This window comes from Triturus cristatus, chromosome 11 (genome assembly GCF_964204655.1).
Source record: "Triturus cristatus chromosome 11, aTriCri1.1, whole genome shotgun sequence".
NCBI lineage: Eukaryota > Metazoa > Chordata > Amphibia > Caudata > Salamandridae > Triturus > Triturus cristatus.
Window position 1 is genome coordinate 373,304,103 of NC_140594.1, and position 26,686 is coordinate 373,330,788.

The 26,686-nt window shown below is 47.4% G+C and overlaps 1 protein-coding gene across 2 annotated transcripts in view; it reads left to right on the forward strand.

Annotated features, from left to right (window-relative positions):
- Positions 1-26,686, forward strand: part of NCAPH (non-SMC condensin I complex subunit H) — a 414,052-nt gene that overhangs the window by 191,410 nt on the left and 195,956 nt on the right. For both annotated transcript variants that reach the window (XM_085634348.1, XM_085634347.1), the window contains exons 6-8: positions 2,982-3,103; positions 6,768-6,957; positions 7,505-7,596. In XM_085634348.1, the coding sequence (XP_085490474.1) occupies positions 2,982-3,103; positions 6,768-6,957; positions 7,505-7,596 (404 nt within the window). The remainder of the gene's footprint in view (positions 1-2,981; positions 3,104-6,767; positions 6,958-7,504; positions 7,597-26,686) is intronic.

The following is a 26,686-nucleotide window of genomic DNA, read 5'->3' on the forward strand; positions in this document are numbered from 1 at the left end:
AGCGTGTGTGTGCGTGTGTGTGTGAGCGAGCGTGTGCGAGCGTGTGCGTGTGTGTGTGTGCGAGCGTGTGTGTGTGTGTGTGTGCGAGCGTGTGCGTGTGTGTGCGAGCGTGTGCGTGTGTGTGTGTGCGAGCGTGTGTGTGTGCGAGCGTGTGTGTGTGTGTGTGTGCGAGCGTGTGTGTGTGTGCGAGCGTGTGTGTGTGTGTGCGAGCGTGTGTGTGTGTGCGAGCGTGTGTGTGTGTGTGCGAGCGTGTGTGTGTGTGTGCGAGCGTGTGTGTGTGTGTGCGAGCGTGTGTGTGTGTGTGCGAGCGTGTGTGTGTGTGTGTGTGTGTGCGAGCGTGTGTGTGTGTGTGCGAGCGTGTGTGTGTGTGCGAGCGTGTGTGTGTGTGCGAGCGTGTGTGTGTGTGCGAGCGTGTGTGTGTGTGTGTGTGTGTGCGAGCGTGTGTGTGTGTGAGCGAGCGTGTGTGTGCGTGTGTGTGTGAGCGAGCGTGTGTGAGCGAGCGTGTGTGTGTGTGTGTGTGTGAGCGAGCGTGTGCGAGCGTGTGTGTGTGAGCGAGCGTGTGCGAGCGTGTGCGTGTGTGTGCGAGCGAGCATGTGTGTGTGTGCGTGTGTGAGCGAGCGTGTGTGTGCGTGTGTGAGCGAGCGTGTGTGAGCGAGCGTGTGTGTGCGTGTGTGAGCGAGCGTGTGTGTGCGTGTGTGTGTGAGCGAGCGTGTGTGTGCGAGCGAGCGTGTGTGCGTGTGTGAGCGAGCGTGTGTGTGTGTGTGAGCGAGCGTGTGTGTGCGAGCGAGCGTGTGTGTGCGTGTGTGTGTGAGCGAGCGTGTGCGTGCGAGCGAGCGTGTGCGTGTGTGTGTGAGCGAGCGTGTGTGTGTGTGTGTGAGCGAGCGTGTGTGTGTGTGTGTGTGTGTGAGCGAGCGTGTGTGTGTGCGTGTGTGTGTGAGCGAGCGTGTGTGTGCGTGTGTGTGTGAGCGAGCGTGTGTGTGCGTGTGTGTGTGAGCGAGCGTGTGTGTGTGTGTGTGAGCGAGCGTGTGTGTGTGTGTGTGAGCGAGCGTGTGTGTGTGTGTGAGCGAGCGTGTGTGTGTGTGTGAGCGAGCGTGTGTGTGTGTGTGTGTGTGTGAGCCAGTGTGTGCGTGTGCCAGTGTGCCAGTGTGTGTGAGCGAGAGTGAAAATAAATATATACACAAACACTCTTTTCTTCAAATGTTATGTGACTGCCCATTCCTCAAATGGATTTATAGATTTGAATGCTTTAATTGTTCCTTCTCATTAGTCTGGAAACCTCTGTCATCAAATGTTGTTTGTTAGCGTCTTCATTTACAACAGTCTGAAATGCAGCCAATGAAAGGAATATCCAGAACACTCCACTCCGCCTAGAGGCTACTATAGGACTGATTTCTACTACATGTTGTGTGTGTGAGGTAGCCCCCTAAAAGAGCTCTGCTCTTTTTTATTTTAAATACCAGAAATCACATAACTGCCATATACGTCCAAAGCCTATGGTCCAACTTCAAGTAGATGTTTAATAAATATTGCAGAGGTGCACAAATTAATTTCCTGGCCCTTACGAAAGGCAGTTTATGAAAAAGGGAACTTCTTTCTAAGTTGTCGGTTTCAATTGGAATGGCTAAGCAGAGATGTAGCTCTTTCAAACCTGTCACTGCCGGGCTTGCCTGTCCCAATATTAGTTAAGTCTTCCGATTCATGCTATGTACCTAAGCCTTGTGAGCGCGAATACACTACTTAAAGATGGTTTAGCAAATGCAAACAGTAGGCTTTTTCACAATTCAAAAGCTGTTTTTTCTTTTCATGTGTCCCAGCTACTGTTTTGGTAACCACCGTTCAAGGCTGTCCTTGAAGGCCGGACTCCTTGCTTTTAAAGCCCTTCTTGGCTGGTGTAAAACCGTTCTGTAACCCACACCTGACATGTTTTTAACACCACTGGTACTCTTCCTTCGCCATATTGCTGTGGCATTACTAACAGGTTTCCTTTGTCATATAACAGGTTGTTATAACTGCAGTTTTGGTGCTTCTGAATTGCAGAGATTGTAATGAAACAAGTAGGCTAGTTTGTTGCATGCAGGGCTTTTGTTTGGGGTCATTGGATGGTGGTTGCGTTCAGGCACCTTGGCAGTTTGAAACTGTTGCCTTCTGCCTGCATGCAATCTCTGCACAATGGCAGAGAACCTGTTTGGTTTATAAAAGGCATACTTGCTCTCAGCTTTCTAATATCCTAGGTGTCACAGTTTTCTATGTGTCGTATGATGTCAGTTCAGGATGATCGTTGCATATTTATAGTAGAAGCTCAGATGCAATGTGTCAAATTTTGAGAGATGCTCAAGGACAGCAGTTATCTTCTCTACGTGTCACTATTCTTAATGTGCCTCTCGACCTAGTTACCTTCACCCATTCTCTTTGCAGTCTTTGATCTGATGCTCTTTTACTGGTCTTTGTTACCCTGTCCATGAGATCAAATTTGAAAATGTGAGTTTTTTTTATGGGTTCCCTTGGTTTTTCTTCTCCTGTTGGTTTTTAATGGATCTTCAAGTTTTCCTTAGATACTTGGAACTAATTTTGCTGCCTTGTTTAGTTTCTTTGTGGCTTCAGGAAATGGTGGTTTTTGCTTTCCTCCGACAGTTATTCTGGTGTATGTACAATTAATTAGTGATGCGGTCATTGAGTGGCACATCTTTCACTGTCCGTAAGATTTGTATGTCTTTTAGAGGCTCCCCTGTTCCTGTAGTTTGGGAATTTGGTTAGGGTGTGAGGACTTCTCTTTGACCTGCCTGCACTGCTTGCAGTATTTCAATGTTCTCAAGTTTGGTCCTTCCATGTTTCAGTGCATTTGATGGTGCATCTTCTCATATTTCCAAAGCCTTCTCATTTATAGTTGAAGCTCATATTTCCATGTCTTTCTGCTGGTGTACTGTGAAGCAGCTTGACCTTATCTGCAAGCGTGACGTTTCTATGTGCCCTGTTCCTTCCAGAAGCATCCTCTGTCGGTGCCGAAAATGGACCCAAAGAAACAAGAAAGAGAAAGCGTTCGTACAAGACAATTGAGCAGAACCCGAGCAGTCTCAACACCTCTGAGGCAGAACGCAAGTGTGAGGTGAGTGATTATGGGTATTGCTGTGTACCTTTTTCCTTCTCCTTGGCCGCATCCCCCGAGTCACTGTTAGGAGGGATCATCTCGATCATTAGTGCTGATGCGATGTTCCTACAGCCAAGCTTGAAGATCATTTTGAATGTGAGCCATGTGAAGTTAGCTTGCGATCTGCTTAACAGGTGGAGTAAGCTGATGGGTTAGTTTCTGGCACCCAGCTGTAGAAGACTCAACTGATTTGGAAAAGTGCAGTTGAAGCATTGTTGGATGTAGTCGTTTTGTGGTGGCGAATGACTGCATAGGCAGAAACTATTTAAAGGTTAACATTTCAGGTTAAAGATTGATTAGGTGTCTTCTGTTGGAAGATACTATTAGAGTAATTGCCTGTGCTGGCAGGAAGTTTTGGGATGGCGGTGTATTTCGTGGGATCACTAAAACCCTCTGAAAAAAGAGAAGACATTTTTAGCTACTGAGATGCTGAATAGACCGCCAGAACTCTAGTACTATTTTTAAAAAGTCTAATTTAGTTATAATCTCCCAACTACTTTGCATCAAGTTGAGTGCTGTTCATAAAAAAGCTCCACATTTAAAGTACGTCATACAGAGGTAAAATGTTTACAAATCAAAGTAAAATGTAGCCAGCATCACACACCCCAAGTCAGTGGCTCATAGTAACTGGCAGGATTTAACACCAAAGTCTTTAAATACGTATGACCTGGAAATGAAAGATGGAGAGACCGGAGTCCTTGGGCCGGGAATAGTCCTACTCTTCTCCCCCCCTCCCCCCCTACCCCCCCCCCCCCGCCTTCACTATGATGAATGTTAGCCATGGTATGGTATCTTTTGGAGTCTGCCCTTCCTGCTCTCCCCACGTCCATTGTTGTAGGAAGCTGGCTCTATATATAGTGTACCAAAATGAGGTGTACTGTGCAGAGTGTCCAGGTATCCTATATTCGTGTCCAGGGGCTTGCTTTAACAATCCCAAGGCGCTCTATTTGTGGTAGTGTGGGCAAGCAGCCATAGGCTTACCAGCAAGTACTCCCTGCACACACAGAATGAATAAATAAAACACACCCAATAAGGAAATCCGAAATCAATTTAAATTTAGAAAAATAACATAGATTTTTATGTTTCTTTTGGGGTCGAACTAGGAATGGAAAAAAAACTGAAAAGCAGTGCCACTCTTAATGATGCCCTCTCTAGTGCTGACGTTAGTACGTTGGTTTTGGTTGCGATGGTATCTTGGCTGGATTCTGAACGAGCCTTGGTTGGTGCAAGGGGTCCAGTACCCCAGATATTGGTGCAAGACTGCTCCTGGAGTCCGGCATCTCCAAACTTGGTGTGGAGACGGATTTGACCAACTGGAGCACAGTGATGACCTCCTGAGTGCTTGCTGCGTCTGTGGACCCGATGGTCAGCAGATCTGTGAACCGGACGTTGTGGTGGGTGGCTGCAGGGAAGTGGCTTCTCCGCTTCAAGGGAGAGGCTGATGGGTTGGTGAAGTGCTGGCAGCCCTCCGAGGCTTTTCGAGGACACAGAGCTGCAGGTAGAGTCTGGTCTTTGCAATTGCCGAGACAGGAGTAGGCAGGCAGGGTTTGGCGTCAAGTCGGCAGCTAGTCCATTGTTCTTGCGTTCTTCTTTGTCCTTCTTGGGTCAGGTGAATCTGAGTTCCTGGTGTCAGGGGGCAACTTAAATACTGAATTTTGGGGTGTTAAGGAAAGTGAAGGGTAGTAGCCAATGGGGTACTTAAACTTGGAGCCACGACGCCCTCTATATGACCACTTCCTGTGGGGAGTAGGAATAATCCTGTCCTAGAGTTTCTAATTCCACCCAAATAAAATGGCGGAACCCTGCTTTCGTGGAGCACATCAATCAACCCAATGTAGGGTTGTGACTAGCATGGTAGTGCAAAACACCTACTTGTATAGCTAATTTCCTGCCTGTCCTGGTGCCAAATGGGCCTCAGAGCAGGGGTACATATTCAAGGTCCTGGGAAGCCGGGGTCGCATATCGAAGGCGGCAGGGGCTTTGAAGTCCCTGGTCTTGGTATGCAGATTCACTAGGCATCCTGATGGAAGAGGCACGATCACCTTTCTCCAGAGCAGACCATGTTTCTGGCCTCAAAGCGTGGGCTCTCTGCTCCAGGGTTTTAGAAACTAGTCTATGGTTGCACGCTGGTCAATACCAGTCAGTCAGCACACTAGAAGACTAGTAGGCTTTCAGAGGGCACCTTTACATTGCCCTCTGGGTGCATATCCTAATAAATCTTGTACAGTACAGATTTTTTAAGACAGACTGTTTGATACCATACACCCTAGGTTCCACTAAAGCCATCGTGTAGCTGGAGAACTCGTAATGGCCAGTGCCCAGTACATATACTTAAGATTGCTTCACTGTTCACTTGTACAACTAGTAATTGAACTAAGCAGCACAGGGGCATTTCTGCTCATGCATACATGCCCTCACATGTAATATAATGCACTCTGCCTTAGGACTACAAGGCCTGCTGAGGGGGTGACTTCCATACATTGCGTTCACTGACTTTGGCATGACACACAATGAGTAGGTCATGGTGTGTTATCACACATGGTTTGCACCATAACACTCAGTCTGCAATGGCAGACTTCATGCAATTTCTATTGGCGTTCTTTAAGGTGGCACAATACATGCCTCAGCCTTTAGGGACCCTCTTTGGTACACATGCCCTAGGTACCAGGGGTACCACTTACTAAGGACTTACAGGGGTTCTAAAGTCTGTGCCAATTGTGTTACAATCCAGACTTTTTTTTTAACCATGTATAGGGAACCAGCCCTAGCACTGGGGTCTGGTTAGCAGGGACCCAGTGAACATCAGTCGAAAAACATCAGTACCAGTGGCAAAACGTGAGGGGACCGTGACTAAGGGGCACTTTCCAACAATTGTTTGCAAGCGTTCATCTTTAGATTTTCAGATTAGAAAACATTTACCTTCAGCTAGCGTGATGAGCTTGTTCTACATGCGTAGGTGACCGAAAATGGATTGAGAATCTTTGCAGGCTTTCTGATACTGCTCTCCATTTGAGAACGATCTGGATGGGTATCAAGCTACTTTTAGTAATTCTTTTGAGGATTATATATTGCTCTCACTGTTCCTATATAACCACTGATGCATAGCCATTCACATTTTTGTATTAAACAGATGAGCACAAGACAAGGATTGCAATCTCACTTTTGATGAAAACTGGATGAAAATCTGTGAATGTGTTTATCAGCATTGCTGAGGCAGCACTCTTCCAGGGAGTTGTCTGCCTTCAGTTTGGAAAATGTTGGGATAAATTACTTTTGCCATTGTTTGGAACTGTTTCAGATTAGGCAATTTGGGAGCTCATTTTTTTCATAACTAGCTGTCTGGGGTTGTAAACCGTCTCCATGAATAACTGCCCTTGGATGGATATTACTGGGATGATTGGTTGCTGTGCATTAGAAAATGCAAGGGTGATTTTCTTGGACAGAGGAGAAGTTAACAGGTACAGTGTTCTGGAATTATTGTGGAGGCACCCATAAATCGAATGAGGGAACTCCAGGGTCTTGTCCCCTAGTTTTTTTATTGTAGGTGCAATGTTTAGAAATCTGCCCTTAATTCCTACCTAATGTATGATAAACACTGGTATGACAAGACCTCTGTTTTCAGATTGACCCAATGTTCCAGAGGACCGCAGCATCTTTCGATGAATGCAGCACAGTGGGTGTATTCCTCTCCAGCTTGCACTGCTATGATTATCACAGCGAGCTGCTCTTTGACTCTGATGTTAGGCCTAATGCTACTTCTGAGCCTGGGGAAGTACCCAGCTCTGGCACAGTGGAAGGAGCCAACTTGAAATGTAGGTACAAGAACACTACTCCTTAAAGATTTTGTTTTTGAGTATCTTTGACTAATCTTTTCCTCACTCTCACGGTACCTTAAAGATGTCCCCCCCCCCCCCGCCCTTTTTAACTAATCCTCACTTTACTGTTTTTCCTATACCCCTACCTACATCACTCCACTACCCTTTCCCTTGCTTGTTCTGTGTTCCGGAACCCATTTGTCTTCCATTCCCTCTTTATTTTGCCTCTTAGTATTTGTTCAGCTTTTATGCTTCTTCTGTATTTTTCAATTTTGTTCATGAGGCATGTTCAGTATTTTTTCAGCTGTTTAGTTTCCTAAGGGTGTACCAGGCTCATTCGTCCCTCAGTTTCCCAAGACACTTTCATCTTTACTTTTGAACTGTCTGTCTCTGTGTTCTGCCATCTTTCCTCACACTTTCTTTGATCCGTACCTCTCACCCATGCTACATTCTTGGATGTGGTATTTCTTTTCTCAGTTTTCCCTCATTCTAACTCATGTTGGTCCCTCTGTGTTTTTTGTTTTTCATGGCCGTGTCTCTTCAGCATTTTTGATGCAGTGTGTTGAGGTGCGCCCTATCTGCCCATCCTTGGCTGATTTTCGCTTCACTAAGTGGGACAGTGAAGCGCACAATGATGTGAGTACAAAGGGATAAACTTGTTGAGATGTTTAATCATTTCTGTAGTAATAATAGTTTGTGACTATCTGTCTGCCCTTCTTGCTTGTGCGTATCTTCATCTATTATCCTAAAACAGTTGCTTACTATATCTGTAACCCAGTAGATGTTTTGTTTGAACCTACCTGTTCTTTTGGTGCTAGTTTGGGGCTTTATATTAGCCTTGCAACTCCCACAGAAAAAGGTACCAGGTAGCTCAGTGAAGGTCTGTGGTGCCTAAATTGTCACGTGTAGTGTCACCGATGTCAGTATATTTGTTAACCACTCTGAGTCCTCAAGTGTCTTTCTGCTTACTGGTGGTGTTTACTTTGGGTGCTCTCCACTCCTTCTTTCTGAAGAACCTTTTGTTTTCTCTGATTGCTGGTGGGACAAAATGACCAAGTAATTATCTATTGCTGCCCCCAAACTGTTTCTCGATAGGTGCATTTATCAAAAGTACAATATAGAACAACATTTATAGTTTATTTTGTATTTCCAAACTAATAGCTCTGCACTACAACAGATAACGGGCAGGATATATTCAACCGGGAAGATCCGAGGAGGCAAGAGTTTGTTCATGATTTGAACTTAATGGTACCTTAGTGTGCTCCAAAAACAAAGTGCCTGTTTCCTTCCTGGACATGATAGGATTGCGTGGTCTTTCAGATTTAAAGAGGCAAGCCAGTTGACCCTGTTTTACAGTGGCTTGCGTTAAGACCTCTCATGACTACACTACTACGCATGGGTAAGAACTAGGATGATATGTAAAATAATTTTCCCTTGTTTGGACCTCATATGTTGGCCGTAGTCTTAAATGTATGGGGATTTCTTACATCCCTTCAACCCCCCCCCCCCCCCCCCCCCCCCACGCCGCCCCATCCCACTCAAGCGATGGTAGATGAGTCGACTGCTTCCAGCACAAGTGTCTCCAGGTTTTTCTTTCTCTCCTTTTTTTTTGTTTTATATCCGATTTCACAATTTGGGAACTCTTGGCGTTACACCGGAGTTTCTCCAGCACGTGGCATCATAATCTGATTTGTAAAGCGCATGGCTACGTCCCAGCGCTAGGGTTGCATCACTCCGATGCAAATGACCAAGTGCTGAGGAGGCTATGAGAAATTGATCTAAAAAGCCAGATTTTAAGTTTCTTGGAAGGATAATTAAATTTGTATCTACCTGAGCATGAGTGGGAGAGAAATCCACAGCTTAGTTGGCAGATAATTGAAAGAGCAGCCTCCAATCCAAACTTTATTTACTCTTGGATACAAACTAAGGAGGCCTCAGCTGATCTCAGATTTCTAAGTAGGATGTAATCAACTGGTGCAAGTACCTTGGGCCTTGCTTGTCATCGGTAAAGTGCCCAAGGAATCAAGCCACCATGCAGATGACCAGATAGGTCTTTTGAATGACTAGTGTGAGAAAATATAACTTATCCCCTTATACATCCTATTTTTTTCATATAGGGTTAAGGACCAAAATGTAATTTAAGTTAACATTTCTTAAGTTATCATATGTCATCTGTCATATCATGCCTTTGTCGTCAAAGTGTGCAATTCATTGATATTCACTTTTAAACTCCTAGTATTACTCAAAAAGGATTTGAAGGCCAGAGTTGAATTATGTTTGTGTAACTATCTTTGTAATCCTATTCAAGTAGGTAGTAGGTAAAGTTCCCTTTTACTGGTAATCCTGCAAGGGCAGGGGTGGTGTGTTCCCAATACCTATCTATCTTTCTCTCGCTTTGCCTTTAAAAACATGAACCTCTGATAGAGATTTCGAACTGAAGAATCCTTATCTTAGAATATTCCCCAGGTGCCAGAGCCGATATGGAAAATCTTGAGCAGTACCTCTGCACCAAGATAGGGGACATTGATAGGCTCAACCTGCAGGGCACATGCTTCCACATCCCTGTTCTGTGGTTCACAGTGGCACAGGAGAATTTCCACTTTGATGTGCTTCCCTTTGGCCTTACCAGTGCCCCTTGGGTGTTCATGAAGGTGATGGCGGTGGTTGTAGCACATCTTCAGAGGTTGGGGATTCTAGTCTGCCTACCTCGACGGCTGGTGAGTTTGACCCAATCAGTCGTTATCCACCACCAGATTATGGCAACCCTTTTCAACTTGCTGGGGTTCCCTGTAAACATGCAATTACTTGCCCAGCCTCTGGATCAGAGAGTCTAGGATATTCGGGCTATGATCCCAATGTTTAAACCTCAATCCTGGAGTTTGGTGAGACTGCCCCTGAGGCTACTGTGTTTGATGGCCTACTGCATCCTGCTGAGGAAGCACACCAGATGGCATTTACAGGCTCTGAATAAGGATCTGAAGACCCAATGGACACACCACTAGGGGGAATCTCTCTGACCTAGTTCAGATTTTGATAAGATTGCAAGAGATCTTCTGTGGTGGCTGATGGACTGTGACTAGGTGAGCAGCAGAACTCTCTCTCTTCTCCCCACCCAGAGTGAACATCGGTGACTGATGCATCTCTTTTTGGTTGGGACGGCCACCTGGGGGAGGTGGAGCTCAGAGGACTCTGGTTTCTGGCAGAATCTCAGCTTCACATCAATCTTCCAGAGCTGAGAGCTATTCACTTGGCATTGAAAACCTTCCTCCTGTGCATCAAAACAAGGCTGGCTCAGGTGTTCATGGACAACACCACCACCATGTGATATTGTAACAAACCATCCGGGTGGGATCGGAGGCTCTGTGCCAACAAGCTCTGCACCAGGACATCTTCCAGTTCATGCAGCACCTGGCGGGCTCATTGAGTGCCAGTCCAGACAAATTCAGCAGTCTATGCTTTTTGGATCACAAATGGCGAATGCTTTTGAAGGTGGTGTGAGGTCTCTTCCAAGAATGGGGAAAACGTTGGCTCGATCTGTTCGCCTCCGCACAAAACATGCATTGCTAGCACTTCTGCAAATTGGTGTTTCCAAAGCAGCTGCCACTCAGAGGTTTTTTCGCCTCAAGTGGAACTCGGGAACTCCTTTCGGCCGATACCACTTCAGCCCAGAGTTCTCAAGAAGATCAGGACAACCAGGACCAAGTCATCCTGATTCACTCCAGATTAAGCTCTGAAAGTACGATATCCAGAACTCCTGATCATGAGCATTGGTCCTCTGGTCGGGCTGTCACTTCGGGAGAACCTCCTGGTGCAATAACATTGCAGGTTTATGTACCTGAACCTGCACACACTCCACCTTCATGCATGGAGATTGAGCTGCGACGTTTGAGAGTTTTAGATTTTTCTCCCAAGTTCTGTCATCTGTCAGGCGTCCATCCACTGAGACTGTATACACCTGCAGTTGGAAAACGTTTGATGCATACCTCTTTCCTGCAGAAGGTGGTCATTCGCTTTGATGTCGACCAGAGCCTTGTACTGCCTGCGGTTTTCACTTCACCTCACCCTTCTAAGGATCAGAGACTCAGTCAACTGGACCCAAAGAGAGCTCGTTCTACACCACAGACTGTTGGGTGTATGATCTTCATCGGGTTCACTGGAATGAAGGACAAGGCTGTGCAGACCGGCTACGCTACTACTGTATTGACATGTGGTTCCTGTCCTAGACATCTGCCAAATGTGGGCGTTGTAAGAATCTGCCAAAGGTGGGCGATGTAAGAAACTGGCTCTATATATACTGCACCAAAGTGAGGTAGTGTGTAGAGTCCAAGAGTCTTCAGAGGCTTGGCAGAGGTTAAAGTTAGAACATTACTCTCTAAAGTGGTAGCTTGGTCGAGTAGTAAGGCAGTATCAGAGAACAGTGTAAAGCATTTGATGTACACACTCAGTCAGCAAATGGTCTCTCACACTCAAGAACTTAACTCTAGGCCAATTGTTTTGTATAAAAAAATATACTGTTTTATTTCTAGAACCAAGCAAGCCTGGTACAGGTAAGCATATAAATACTTTGCAGTAGTAATTTACTTGTATGAACAAAGTTCAGAATTGCAGTATAACTTGTACTGGCTTTGGTTGCAGTTTTAAGAAAGCAGTTTGCAACACATTGCAGGTATAGTACATTCAATTGAATGGGCTTTTTCAGTAAAATGCAGTTAATTACTTTTCAGATTGCTTTTGCTAACACAAGACTGGATCCTAAATTCAGCCCTGGGACACCTCCTGAAAACAGGTGAGTAAATGCGTTTTGGTTAAAAATACGATTTTTAAGGAATATTATTGCATTTCAAAAGTTGACCAATGTAATCCTATGGGAGGAAATTTACTTAGCAGGTAAGTTAGGTTATTGTTACTTTTTCTTACTCAGTGCTGGATCCTGAATTCGGCACTGGGATATTTCCGGAAAACAGTTGAGAAAATGCGTTTTGGTTAATCGGCTGATTTTTAAGGAATATTTTCAAAAGTCGACACTTTGACACTTTTTCTCCCAAAAAGTTTCTATGTTATCCTATGAGGACAAATTAGTTATTGGTTTCAAGGTAAGTAATCGGTCTTTTGAGTTAGGGTTCTGGGGTTAGACTCAGGGGTATCCCAGGGTCAGTGATGCACTGTTGTTGCACCCTCAGCGGCACTCGGGCGGCCAGGTGTAGTGTTGAGGCCCAATGTTATCCTATGGGGGATAGGGGGACTCCAGTTGGTGGTGGCTGGCAAGCAGGCCACAGGGTTGTTGGAGCAAGGCTCCTAGGGTTAAGCTTAGGGTAAGTCGGGGACCAAGTTTTTTTTAATTGCTTTTTAAAACTTTATTTATCTTTTATTATCAAATCAACAATAAGATCTCATCAGTTATTACACTTGTCTTTGGTGTGTGAAACACATTGCAAGGACATCACATCTGTCTCCCCTTACAGTAGACACTTATATCTCCTGAAGTGAAAATACCACAGCCTATGCACCATAACTCATTCTAGTCGCAGCTTTACAACTCCGTTTGCGTAGCACTATCCCCTCCAATATTTTCCCCGGCAATAAAACGATACTCACAAACTAGTGAGGTTCAGACTAAAGCACTCTCAACAAAATAAGCCTGTCTGGGGGGGAACGGGATAATACCTCCACGACACACACTGCCCTGCTCGACGTGACCGTGTTCCGACCACATGAGTTAACCAACCCACGTGGGAACAATCCATGAGCTAGAGTGGGATGAAGAGGCAGTGGGCAGGGCAGCGATATATGCTCTGTAGGGACCCCAGATATCTTTAGGGCACGCTACGCTGGGAAGCGGACTAGAGTAGATCTAGCTGTTTGTGCTGCAGAAGGCCAAACCATTAAGCCAGTCATGTGTCTCGGGAACCGCCCCGCCACCCCAGCGCAGTTCAATCTCTCGTTTTGCCAGCAGAAAACCCAGGGATGCCAGCCTCCAGATTGTCTTGGGAAAATTGACCGTATAACCCAACAATGCCACCTCCGGGGTAGGAACCAAAGTAAGCCCAAGAATATCTCCCAGTATTTTGTGTATCTGCACCCAATGCAATTGTATACTTGGACATGTCCAAGTCATGTGGGCGAAATCAGCGTGTGCGGCGCCGCATTTCCAGCATATGTGGGGCCTCTCCGGGTCAATTTTATGTAGTTTTGCAGGTGTCATGTAGCTTCTACGGAGAAACTTATAATGTAAAAGCGAATATTTAATGATACTCTTTTGGTGACCTTGCAGCGGGCGGACCACTGATCATCCGAAATAGGATGTCCCAGGTCGGACTCCCACTCCAAACGAAGCTTATCGTCTACGCAGGGAACTTGAGCTATACACAGTTTGTACAGTTTGGAGATTATATGTGCCCCTGTTTCCTTCTCAATGAAGAGAGTCAATGGCTCGAATGAGGCTAGCTCTAATGGGAATTCCACTATCTCAGACCTTACTGTTAAAGTCGACTGAGAACAAATTTGACCATGAATGTGGCGTCCCTGAAGCGTGCATCTTCTGAGACCGAGAATATGTGTCCGCCCGGGTACAAATCACCCATCTTGGTAATTTCAGACTTAGTTAATGTGCGTTGCATGAGTTTCTCGCCGGTTATGGGAAGCCAACGAGCATTTGGCAAAGGAAGAGCCGAGGAATATAAAATGGACTGGCCCGTGTAGCGCAGGAGCCTGTTCCATGCCCAGCTAGTGGTCGAGGCCGTTTGTATGTCGACCGGACTCCTGGGTTCGTCTCTAGGCAGCACCGCTGACAAGCGGTCAGGAAGAACAAAGTCAGCTTCCGGGCGCAGAAATGGGATCCGCGCATCAGGGCGGTACCAGGCAAAGGCATGGGCGCATTGTGCGATCAGGTAATATAGATAAAAATCAGGCACTCCAAATCCGCCTCTATCGTACGGGAGAGTGAGTATCTTCCACCGGACCCGGGGCTGTTTACCGCCCCAGACCTATCTTACCAGATGGGATCGCAATGTGGCAAAAAAACTCAGTAAGGGCTATTGGGATATTATTTTAAAAATACAGAAATTTGGGGAGCACCATCATCTTTATGATAGCGATTCTGCCTGCCATGGATAAAGGTAGCCGTAGCCATTTGTCAACCTGCGACTCCAGTTTCGCAATCGCGCAGCCATAATTAAGTCGTATAATCTGATCTTGATTCAGGTGTATGTAGATACCCAAATACTTGACAGTGTTCCAGCACCACTCCAATGGAAACTCGCACTGCCAAGGGGAGGTGCTGCTGGTCAACGGAAAAATAATGGACTTGTGCCAATTGATTCCCAGCCCAGAGTGCCGACAAAAGCAGAGTATTTCCTGTTTAAGCGGTGCTAGGTTCAAATGTGGTTCTCTGACATAAAGGATAGTATCATCGGCATACAATGAAACCAATAGGGACCTGTCCTGAATTGCAGCCCTCTATGAAGATGACGCTCTTGAAAATGTCGAATTAAAGGGTCCATGGCGAGAATGAACAAAAGAGGGGACAGCGGACGTCCCTGGCGGGTGCCACGGGTAAGAGCAAACGGGTGTGACAATGTGCCATTAATGCGGAGTCTTGCCATGGGCCGACTGTATAAGAGACTCGTGGTGGCAATGAAACCAGCCGGCATGCCCATCCGACGCATTATGGATAGGAAGAAAGGCCATTCAAGAGTATCGAATGCTTTTTCTGTGTTAAGCAGTATGGCCGCAGCTGGAGTAGCTGGGTTTTTTCTATGCAGCGCTGCGAATAAAGTCCGCAAGTTCAATGAGGTCGAGCGGTGGGGAACAAAGCCTGATTGAGCCGGCGAAATAATAAACTCCATCAATTGTGAGAGTCTGTTGGCCACGATTTTGGCGAGGATCTTATAGTCTATGTTCAATAGCGATAGGGGACTGTATGACCAGCAAAGTGATGGGTCCTCATTAGGCTTTGGAAGTAGAATAATGACCGCTTCGCTCAAGGTGGGAGGCAGGGTCTCCCGCTTCAGGGCCTCAGCATATACCTCAATCAGTTTCGGTGCTAACAGGTCTGAAAAGGCCTTGTAGAACTCAACCATCAAGGCCCGGAACAGAGGAGCTCCTAAGTACTTTAATCGCGCCGCGTACCTCATTCACCGTTATGGATTCCGCCATAAACTCCTGCATGCCTTTCTCTAAGAACACTAGCGCAATTTGGGATAAGTAGTCCTCTCGCGCATCAGTGTCACTGCTGTGTCTAGACTTGTATAGTGCCGAGTAGTATGCAAGAAATTCGTCCCTGATCTCTGTGGATGTCGTGCGTAGCGACCCGTCCTGGCCACGGATTTCAGTGATGTACACATTGCTGTACGGAGGTCTCAGTACCTGAGCTAAGGTGCAGCCCGGACGGTCGCCCTCCCCATATCTACGGGCAGTTTGATATTTACCCAGATAAAGGATCTCTTTATCCGCAGTCTCCCTGTAATCGGAAAGGAGGCTCAGCCGCCTGGCCAGTACAGAGCCAGGAGGTGCGCTAAGCGCATCTGCATCCAGTGACTCTAGTTTGGCCTCCAACTGTGCCAGTGTTGTACGCAGCGCTTTAAGAACCCCTGCATGTTTGGATATACATACACCCCGAATATAGGCCTTAAACCCCTCCCACAGCATGGCCCAGGAGTCCACCGAGCCGGTGTTAATTGCAAAATATTCCTCAATCGCCTCATTGACCTCATGACGGAAAAAGTCGTCTAACAGCGAGCGGCCAGGGAAGCGCCATTGTCTCTCAAACCCTTCGGGGCGAGGCACTTGAAGACAAAGCAACACAGGAGAGTGGTCTGAATATGTCCTAGGGAGGGTCTTCAATGTCCGGTACCAGGGGGACACACCAGGGGAGAGCAGCCAGAAATCAATCCTAGTGCAAGTATTGTGTTGGCCAGAAAAGTGTGTGTAGTTAGTGGTGGAAGGGTTGCGCCTGCGCCAGATGTCTATCCGAGAGAACGGATCACAGAGTTCACGGACTGCGCGCCGTGCTCTAGGCTTAGTGTCTGCCGCACCAGAGGTACCATCCAGGCCTGCATCTAGCAAGAGATTAAAATCTCCACCGGTCATCAGCAAAGCAGGTTCAAGTTTGGAAAGTTGAGCGTGTAGCGCATGGAAAAACTCCGGGGAGTCAGTGTTGGGGGCATCGACGCAGACCAAAAGGACCCTGTGCCCCATCATCGCCCCCATCACTATTGCATAGCGCCCCTCTCTGTCTCCGATGACCTGTTGGCAATGAAACAGTACTCTTTTATGGATTAAAACTGCTGTACCTGTAGCATAATTGCTAAAGTTGGCGAAGTACCTGTGCGCACCCCAGCCTGCTGCAAAACGTACTGTCTGTAGTGGGTAAGTGTGTCTCCTGTAGAAAGGCGACGTCCACATTATGCCTATTCAAATAGTGCACCACCTGTCTGTTTACGCTGATTATTAAGACCCCTGACATTCCAAGACAACAATGACTAGTCTGAGGGGCATTCATTTAAGCCTATCTGAGCCATCCAGAAGCGTGAAGAAGCAGACGAGAACAGATGTCATCATATCGCCCATATACCACCAAATACGACTTACTAAATAAATGCTACTGAGATCAAAACAACCTTCCCCAGTCCCCCTCCCACCACCCAGCCTTACAACAAAAAGTGAGAGGCCAATCCCAACCTGTGAACAAAAAAAAACGCACCATACATATGTGCCATAAGGAAATGCAATTAACAGTAGATACACTAGAACCAGCATAAGAACCCTGAGTTTTCCACCAGAGGGGGTGGCAACGCCACTGTAGGAGAGTAGGGTCTGCTTTCTATGTTCACCCCCACTTTTTGCTTTTGCTTTACTGGTTTTCGACTTAGATGTGGCTGTGGGCCTGATAATCAGTAGTGGTATTATTTTGTAATCTTCTCCACCGCCGTTTGTGTGTGGGGATGGGCTTGCCATTCTATTCACTAGATTATGACTATACACAGAGATCCCCTACTACAGAAGGAGTAGTTTATTTTCTGTACCTCCAGTTCTGTAGTAGGGGTATCTTTGTTATAGCCATAAGCGCCCGCCCTCCTCCCCGGTGGAGAGATGAATGTTAATATAAGGAATGCTACAGGTCTGGCGTGCTACGCCTTCAAAAAGAACTGAAAGTAAAAGGGACCTGCTGTGCATTCTGGGATACTGGAAAAGTCCTGGAAAGTTTTCTTAAAAGCACAGTATCCTGTTCTGAGCCACATAATGGCAGCCTATGGGGCTTGTCTGTCCATTCCCTCATCTCTAGCATTCCAGAGGCTTTTGCTGGAAGAGGCAGGTTTTTCTCTGTGGAAAAAGCTGGACAGGCAGTGCTGTTGGTGGTTGTTGGTGGAATTCTTTCTAGTTGAAGTACTGGACAGTGTAGCCTGTGGGTATAGGCTGCATTATCTGTCTTTGAAATTCTCTCCTAAGTGTAGATGCAGGTCTGCATGGCTTGACAATTTAAGAGATTATTTGTATTGCTCCGGGGTCCACGCACATGGGCGGGACTAGTCACTAGATTATGACTAACAGAGATACCCCTACTACAGAACTGGAGTTACAGAAAAGAAACTACTCCTTATCCTCCTGCTTTGTGGTCGAAAGAGCTCATCGGTCCTTGATGAAGAAACCTCCCCCGGGGGAGGGCCCATAGCTGGTCATCACCAAATTACTTAACTATGTAGATAGAGATGCCATTCTGCAATTCGCTGTCGTACACAGACAAGCTAACCTTTGATTCCAGGCCTATGATATTCCCAGACTACATCCACCTGGTCCAATAGCAAGGGCATTCTTTCATGGCAGCAAAGCGACGGCTGCGAGATCTGAAAATCCAATGTACGCTTTTATATCCCGCCAGGCTACGAGTTCTCTACAATTCCAAATCCCATTTCTTCGATACGCCTGAAGCGGTGTTTGTCTGGACTGATGAAAGAACTCCTCTGAAACCTCGTTCGCCGCCAGAGTCTGATTCCTCCCGAGTTTCACAGCAACACCGGTCCAGAAGGACAAAATCAAAGCAGCGATATAGATCCAGACCCAATCGACACTCCTTCAACCCGGAGCTGGCATCTTGAGTTCACCCTGCAGAGGCGGGTTACACTTGTGTCCGCTGTTCATAGTTCCTTATCCCAGCTGGACTATCTATTTACACCATGTTGGTACATCCACAGATTCTCGCTGGTTTCTCACCTTCCCAGGGGACTGTCGGATCTCTCCCCGGTTCTTGTTAAACTCCATCTACATTTCTGCAAGCCTCCCTTTGAGTGACGTATGTCCCCATGGCATCTTCGGGATCTAGAGTATCCGGAGACACTCGCCGGGATGATTCGGCAATACCTAGATATGAACATCGCCTATGCCCCATCCGGGACAACCCTTAAAGCCTTAAAACCCACTCTCCGCGGGGGTTGATATTGGTTACCATACAAATGAGACGTAAACACTCTGCCCAATGAGCTGAATTAGAAGCTCACCATATCGCCCTCGAGGCATAGTACCTGCAGGATCCTGGTCCTCCCCTCCTGCATAATTTACTTCAAGCTCAACAACAGTTGCAGCAACATCTCATGGACGAAGCAAAGGACATCTGGATGGCGTCGCAACACCGATCGATCAATGGGGTCATAAGTCAAGCAAAATGTTACATAGGCTGTGTCAGGCGGGACAGTCCCCGGCCGCCATCCCAACCATCAGAGGACCTCATGGTGTCCTTCACACTTCTCCCGGGGTGGTCGCCACTGAATTTGCGTGCCATTTCTCAGCATTATACATGCAGCAAGAACCGATTTTGGAGGCTCTCATAGCAGAGTTCCTTCGGGATAATCCTCCTCCGCAACTCACCAATCTAATGAGACCAACTAAACGCCCCCATCACAATAGATGAATTAAATACTGCATTAGTAGCTCTGCACCCGGGGCGGGCCCCCAACCCTAACGGATTCCCCATGGAAGTTCTCCGGTCACATATGACTACCCTGGGCCCGTATCTGTTGGGGGTAATACAAGATGCCCTTAAACAACGCATATTGCCACAGGATTGGCGGCTAGCGGAGATTGTCCTCTTTTTAAAACCAGGGCGTCCACCAGAAGACTCGTCCTCTTATCGTCCCATTTCTTTGATTAATTTTGAGCCCAAGCTCCTGGGCAAGTTCTTAGATGATAGTTTGTGGGCCTATATACAGGATATGATCCACTTAGATCAGTTGGGCTTTATGCCACACCGGGCCACCAGTCACAACATTGGTCAGGTCCATAATGCCATGGTGTGAGAAAGTGGCTCTGTATATACTGTTCCCTAATAGGTACAGGGTGTACAGAGTCCACAGTCCCCCAGAGGCTGATAGAGGTCAAAGTTAGGTATGACCTTACTCTCAAAAGTGGTAGCTTGGTCGAGCAGTAAGGCAGTACCAGAGGACAGTGTAAAGCATTTATTGTACACACTCAGTCAGCAAATGGTTTCACACACTCAATAACTGAACTGTAGGCCAATGATTTGTATATATAAAATATATGCTTGTTTTATTTTTAGAACCACAAAGGGGGTAAAAATATACTTCCTCAGAATGAGAGGTTGAATATAAATACTTTTGTTTTAAGCAATAAATTTGTGTAAACAGTCACAGTTGGTTGCAATAAACAATCCTATTTCCTAAACATAACAATGCATTGAGCTCAATGGTAAATTCAGGTTATTTGTAATAAATTACTTTTCAGATTACTTTTGGAATTCCAGGTCTGGCTCCTAGAACCAGCCTGGGGTCAGTATGCAGAATCAAGTGATGAAAGTCGACTTAATAACTGTAGTGATTTTTAAATAATATTTAGCTATTTCAAAAGTTAGCACTTAGAAAATATTTCACAGAAAACACTCAATTGATCTCTATGGCAAGAAATTCAAATTGCAGGTAGAGTACTTTATCGTTACTTTAGTAATCCAGGACTGGGTGCCTAGACCCAGGACTGGGGTCCTTATCAAATCAGGTAAGTAATTTTGTTTGCAGAAATGGTACGATTTTAGAAGAATATTTCAAATTTGCAAAAGTAGACACTTAGAAGACATTTCACAGAAAAGCAGACAATGGTTTCCTATGGGAGAAAAATGAGTTAGAGGTAAGTATAGTTGTGAACACTTTTCAGAGTCAGGGCTGGGCACCAAGATCCAGCACTGGGAGCTCACCTAGGAGCAGGTGAGTAAATTCGTTTTTGTCACTTGGCTGATTTTTGGTGAATTTTTGCAGTTTTGAAAAGTTCACACTTAGAAGATTTTTGAAGAAAAAGCCAGTCAATGTTACCCTATGAGGAAAATGAAGTTAGCGGTTTAAGGGTAAGTACTCGACTGGTAGTGTTGAAATTCCGGGCATGGACTCAGGGGTCCCCCAGTGTCAGGTAGGTACAGTTCGTTCACCCTCAGCGGTTTCAGGACGGCCGGGTGCAGAGAGAGTTAGGCCCAATGTTATCCTATGAGGGATAGGGGGGCCTTGGTTGGTGGCTGCTGTCTGGCAAGCCACGCGGCTGTGGGAGCTGGGCTCCTGGTCACTTACTCAGGGCAAGTGGGGAAGTAGGTTAGTGTAGAGAGGGCACTGCCAGGGCCACTCGGGCGGCTGGGTGCAGGGTGCTTTTGAGCCTTAGGGCGCTCAATGGAAATCAATGGGAATGTTCCGGTTTGAAAAGAGGCTGCAGGCTCGGGGACGAGGATGTTTCAGGTGCCACCACCACTTCGAGAGGTAAGTTGGGTAGTTGTAGGTTAGGTGGGTACCCCGGGATTGGGCACAGGGGGTCGCAGGGCGCCGGGTGCAGGGGTGCCTTTTGACGTCGGGAATCTTACCCTCTGGTTGGTCGCGGCTGGGGTGGCACTTGGTTCTGAGGCTGCAGGCTTCTTCCGGGATGTCGAGGGGGGTCCTTGGGTGCCGGACTCTGGGTCACAGTCGCCGTGGGGTCGTCCTCAGGGTCTTTGTGCACTCCGGCACTGGCCAGGCTTGGCTGGTGCAGAGTGTGTTGGGTCCGCGGTCCCGGGCTGGTGCCAGGGATAGCAAATAGGTTTCTTGAGTAGAGCCTCTACTCGTGGGAGTCCCAGGGGCTTTGGAGTTCAAAGGTAGCCAGGTCCTCCGGGGTTTTTGAGGTTGCTGGCCACAAGAGATGCCGCGCTGAAGCAGGAGCAGGTTCGAGGGTCGACAGGCCGATAGGGCTGGGGCCAAAGCAGTTGGTGTCTTCCTCTTTTTAGCAGCTGCAGGGCAGGTCTTTGTTCTTCTTGCTCTTCTTGTAGTTTCGAATCTGGGATCTGGGGAAGGAAGGTTCAGGGGGCCCCTAAATACTAGATTTAGGGGCGTTATAGGTAGGTGAAGGCCAGGGACCAATGGGTCCTTGTCCTGGGGTGGGTACACCCCCTATCCTGCCTCTCTCCTGTGGGAGGGGGGCAGTGGCCTAATCCTGATAGGGTAGGGCCTCCCATCTTCAAGATGGCGAGAGCCCGGAGATGTGCTTCACCTCGCCTCCCCCACCTGAGGGGTGGGGTGGGCAGGCTGGCACATCCCCTGTCCTTGTATGGGGTTTCCGGCCAAGCTTCCTGCCAGAGTGGGGGGTTGCAGTGGCCTGGGGAAACTCCAACTGGCGGCATGCCTTTGAAGCTTCACTTTGCTCATCCTGGGGGAGGAGATTTCTCACCTCACCCAGGATGTGCATTGTTGCAGGCCCGGGAGAGCAGGGGCTCTCCCACCCAGGGGTCAAGCAACGTGCCTGCTGTGTGGCAGCCTGGGCAGCCTCAGAGCAGACGTGGATTGTAGGTTAGCTGTAAGGGGGAATCTCTAAGATGCCCTCTGGGGTGCTTAGTACATTAAATCCCACACTGGCATCAGTGTGGGTTTAATGTGCTGAGAAGTTTGATACCAAACTTCCCAGTCTTCAGTGTTGCCATTATGGTGCTGTGGAGTTCGTGTTTGACGAGCTCTCAGCACCATGTACTTGTAAAAGGCAGCACTGTACTTACAGTGCCCAGGAATGGACCTGGGTACTGTAGGGGCACAGGGCTCCTGCTCCTGTGCCCACACCATAGGCATAAGGCACCCAGCCAGAGGGGTGGCTGACATATGCCTTGGCAGTGTAGGTGATGGGCATGGCACACAGAGATGTGTGCCATGTCGACTCTTTGTTTTGTCCTGCACCCAGACACTCAGCCTGCAAAGGCAGTGTGTGTGTGTAAGGGTACAGGGCCTCTAAGGGTGGCACAATGAGTGCTGCAGCCCTTAGAGGCCTTCCCTGGTCACAAGGCCCTGGGTACCTAGGGTACCATTTACCAGGGGCCGACATGTGGCCAGGGTTTGCCAATTGGGAGTTTGTGTGTTTTAAGGAAGGAACATAGGCCCTGGGCACCTGATTGGCAGGAGCCCAGGGCACAACAAGGAAAAGTGCATCAGCTATTAGGCAAAAAAAGGGGGGGTTACTGCAAGAGAAAGCCACTTTCTCACACATGGCCTTGGCCCCGGAACTAGGTCGCCTGCAGCGAGACTAATAGCCGATATTGATAAAGCATTTGACTACCTTAGCTGGGAGTATCTCTTTCAACTGCTTGGAAGTAGTCCATTTTGGCCCACGTTTCCGCTCATACGTTCGCTTACTATACACAGAACCGACAGCCTCGGTATGTATCGCCGGTGCACCGTTCGGTCCCTTTCTCTATTGGTCGCCGCACGAGACGGGGCTGCCCCTGGTCTCCTCTTTTATTTGCTCTTGTGATCGAACCCCTGGCGGTATGGGTGCGCAGGGATCCAGTGCTTTGAATGGTTGCGGTCGCAATCTGACCATATCACGCTGTATTCAGACAATGTCTTCTTCTTTGTGACAGACCCATACATTTCCGTGCTGTGTATCCTTCAGATTCTCGGAGTCTTTGGTCAGACTTCAGGGCTACACACCAACCCCTCAAAATCTGTGTTGATCCTGGTATGTGGCAATCAGGGCAGAGGTATATGGGTGGCCAAGTTGAAGCATGTGTCAGAGGGCTTTAGATAGCTGGGCATTTTCGTGTGTCTGTGTCCACGGATCTCATGGGCACATAACATAAATCCACTTCTAGCTGGACTCCGGGATGAGACAAATATATGGTTGTCACTTCCCCTCTCGCTATATGGGGGTGCAGCAATTTTTAAAATGGTTTCTTTACCCAAAATATTATACCGACTGCAGAATTTCCCATATCATATATCGCTACCATGGTTCGCTCAGATCAACGCTATCCACAATAATTTTTGCAGCGTCCATCTTTCTGGATTCACTATGCTGTGCATTATTCCGTCATCTAGTGGTTGGGTTCGAAATTGTTGTAATTCTTCTATTCTTTTCTTCTTTTTTTCGTGGCCCAGGTGGGCGTCGACATACCACCATTTGGTGTCCTTTGTGACGTCGACGCGCTTCCTCCGGAAGCTCCCACTTTTGGTCTCCATCTTCAGATTCTTTTTTTCTGCCGTTAGGTCTGGATCGTCAGTGAAGGAGCTTCACAACTTTGGAGAGAATAATCCACGAAAAACGACGAACAATCACCTGACAATTTACCGGATTACAAGTCACGTAACCTGGACCAAGAAAGAGGAGGAAAACATTGAGAACTTTGACGTTCTACAGAGAATGCGCACACAGTGAGCTCCCTGGACAGGGTGATGGACAAAACTCCCTTTAAATTCTGCGCAAACTGCCACCATAACTACGCGCAGAAGGATCAACACCCAGTTTGCAATCTCTGCCTGCTGCTCGTCCATCGAAGCGATGACTGCAACGCCTGGGCGCCATTTACTCCAAAAACCCTCAGAGTAAGAGAGATGCAAAGAAGAGCAAACGACAGCATGCAGGGGCAGGGGACACCTCCATCTCTCCGAGATTTGGGACTCTCAAGTGGAGAAGAGGACAACATCGCGGAAGAAAACGCCGAAGGATGCAAGTCATCGAACCCCAGGCACTCCACTGATACTCGCAAAAGTGAGTCAAAGTCCTCGAAAGGAGCTTTGCCGTCGAAGCACTCTACGTCCGCAACTCCATCCAAGGTCTAACAGCCTGTCGATTCTTTCGACAAGGACTCCCAGACGGCGAAAAGGCAAAGGCGTTGAGAGCAGTCTCGAAAGGGATGCTTCGACTTCAAAAAATTAAGGGCTGAAAGCGGCTACGACTTCGACAACCGCGAAGAAAAAAGCTGAAACCCTAGACGCCGAACACACGTCCGAGATGGAGAAGAAAAAGAAAAGGCTCGAGGCCGAGATGGCAAGTATCTTGCAATGCAAGAGGGACTTCAACGAGAATATGAAATAGTTCTCTATTCCGTCGAAACCCACGCCCGAAGCCCGGAAGGTGCGTCGAGGAAATTCAACCACCGATCACACCAGAACCTGGGAGGAACTGAAGGAGGAAGCGCTGTATTACGGGCACGCCGAAGGTGAGGAAGACTAGCAAACTTACCATAGCTTGACATCCTCGGAGGCGCAGCACTTGCAGTGGCAGGATCTCGACGCCGAATCACCGGAAGAAGGGGTAGAATCCTATCCCTCGAGGCCTTCGCCGCCGGACGACATTGGGATCTATAACCAAGTCATCAAGAGGGCTGCAGACACATATGGAGTGCAGCTAGGTGGGAGAAACCCCAATCTTGCTTCCTCTTGGAGATATTGTTGCCATCACAGACAAGAAGCCAGTTTCTACCCATGCTCCCAAGTGTGCTGGACCAGGGGAAGGAGGCCTCCCAAGGAACGTGCTGTGTGTAAAGCAGTAACCCCAAAGACGGAGAAAAAATACAAACACTCTTCTGAAGACCCTATGTATATTAAGGGATCAGTACCAGCGGATTCAATTACAACATCCACAGCTAGGAAGAGGGCAAATATACCCACAAATGCAGGACCACCTCCAGACAAGGAGAGCAGGAGAATGGACCTAATGGGGAGGAAAATGGAAAGGAGTGCGGCAATTCAATGGCGCATCGCCAATTCCAATGCACTCATCAACAGGCATGCATACCAGCACTGGGAAGAAGTTGGTGACCTCCTAAAACGCCTACCTGAGCAATACGAGAAAAGGGTGAGCCACCTGGTAGAAGGAAAGAACATGGCAAATACATGTCTGAAGTCGGCCCTAGACGCAGTGGAGACATCAAGCGGGTAGATGATGCTGGGAATAACAGAAAGGAGGCATGCCTGGCTAAGGATTTCAGGCTTCAAGACTGAAGTACAAAACAACATGCTCAACACACCCTTCAACGGGAAACAGCTTTTCAGGGCTCCAGTTGACAAGAAACTAAATCAACTCAAAAAGGACAAGGTCACTGCAATTCAGAGGGATGAGAAGGGGAACACCTATAAGGAGACCAACAGGTAGGGGGAGCCACCAACCTGTGGCACCACATCAAACCTTCCAACAGGGTTATCAAGGAGGTAACCAAGGCTAACAGCAGGGACAGCAGCAGCAAAACTGGCAGTACCAGCCCCGAGGACAATCCTTTCGAGGGCGCCCACGAGGAAGAGGAAACTAACAGAGTGGGTCAACAACCCTCATCCAAGTGACTCCAGTGTAGGATCAACGCACACCCAGTTAACATCTCTAGGGGTGCAGCAAAATATAACACAAAGACAAGAACTAACTCAAGACAAACCGCAAATCCAGCACACAACACCAGTTGGAGGCAGGATAAAACACTTCTTCCAGGAGTGGAGGAAGATCACATTAGACAAATAGATACTAAACCTCATACAATACGGTTACTGTATAGAGCTAGAAAAACCACCTCCAAACAAAAGGCCAAAAAACAGAGTACACTCAGCAAAGGAGTGTTCTCATTTGCTACAATAAGCACAGGAACTTCTAAACAAAAAGGCCATAGAAATAGGAACATACAAGGAATGGAACAAGGGTGTCTACTCCACCTACTTCCTCATACCAAAGGGGGACGAAACCTTAAGGCCAATTCTTTATCTAGGGTTCCTAAACAAGTTCATAAAAACTCAAAGATTCAAAATGACATCTCTCCAAGAAGTAATACCCCAGTTACAGGAAGGGGATTACATGGCAACTATCGACTTAAAGGACGCTTACTTACACATTCCCATTAACAGCAAACACAAACATCGACTAAGGTTTTTATCAACAAGACTCCCTACCAGTTCACTGTGCTAGCATTCGGACTCAAATATGCACCCAGGGGTTTCACAAAATGCCTGGCAGCTGTAGCAGCACACTTTAGGAGGCAAGGAATACATGTATACCCGTACCTTGACGACTGGCTGGTAAAAGCAAGCTCGTACAGCCAATGCAAGCGGCACATGCAAGAGATCATACAAACACCAGTCCAACTAGGGTTTTCAATCCATTGGGTAAAGTCATCAATAGAACCAGAACAAGTGAAGATATTCTTAGGGGCGGAGATCAACACGATACAGGGCAAGGTGTTTCTGAGCACAAAGAGAACTTTGGCAATATTGAAGGAGGCACGTCTTTACCACAAGGGGCAAGCTCTGACCGTGAGGACAGTGGGCAAACTGATGGAAATGATGGCGTCCTGCATACATTTGGTTCCAAATATCCTCCTCCACATAAGACCATGACAAGAATGGATCCAACAACAATGGTCACAGGCAACAGGGAGTTGGGAAGATCTAGTGGTTGTCACACAAACAGTACAGCACGAAATAGCGTGGTGGAACGAAAAGAACATAACACGAGGGAAACCATTCACATA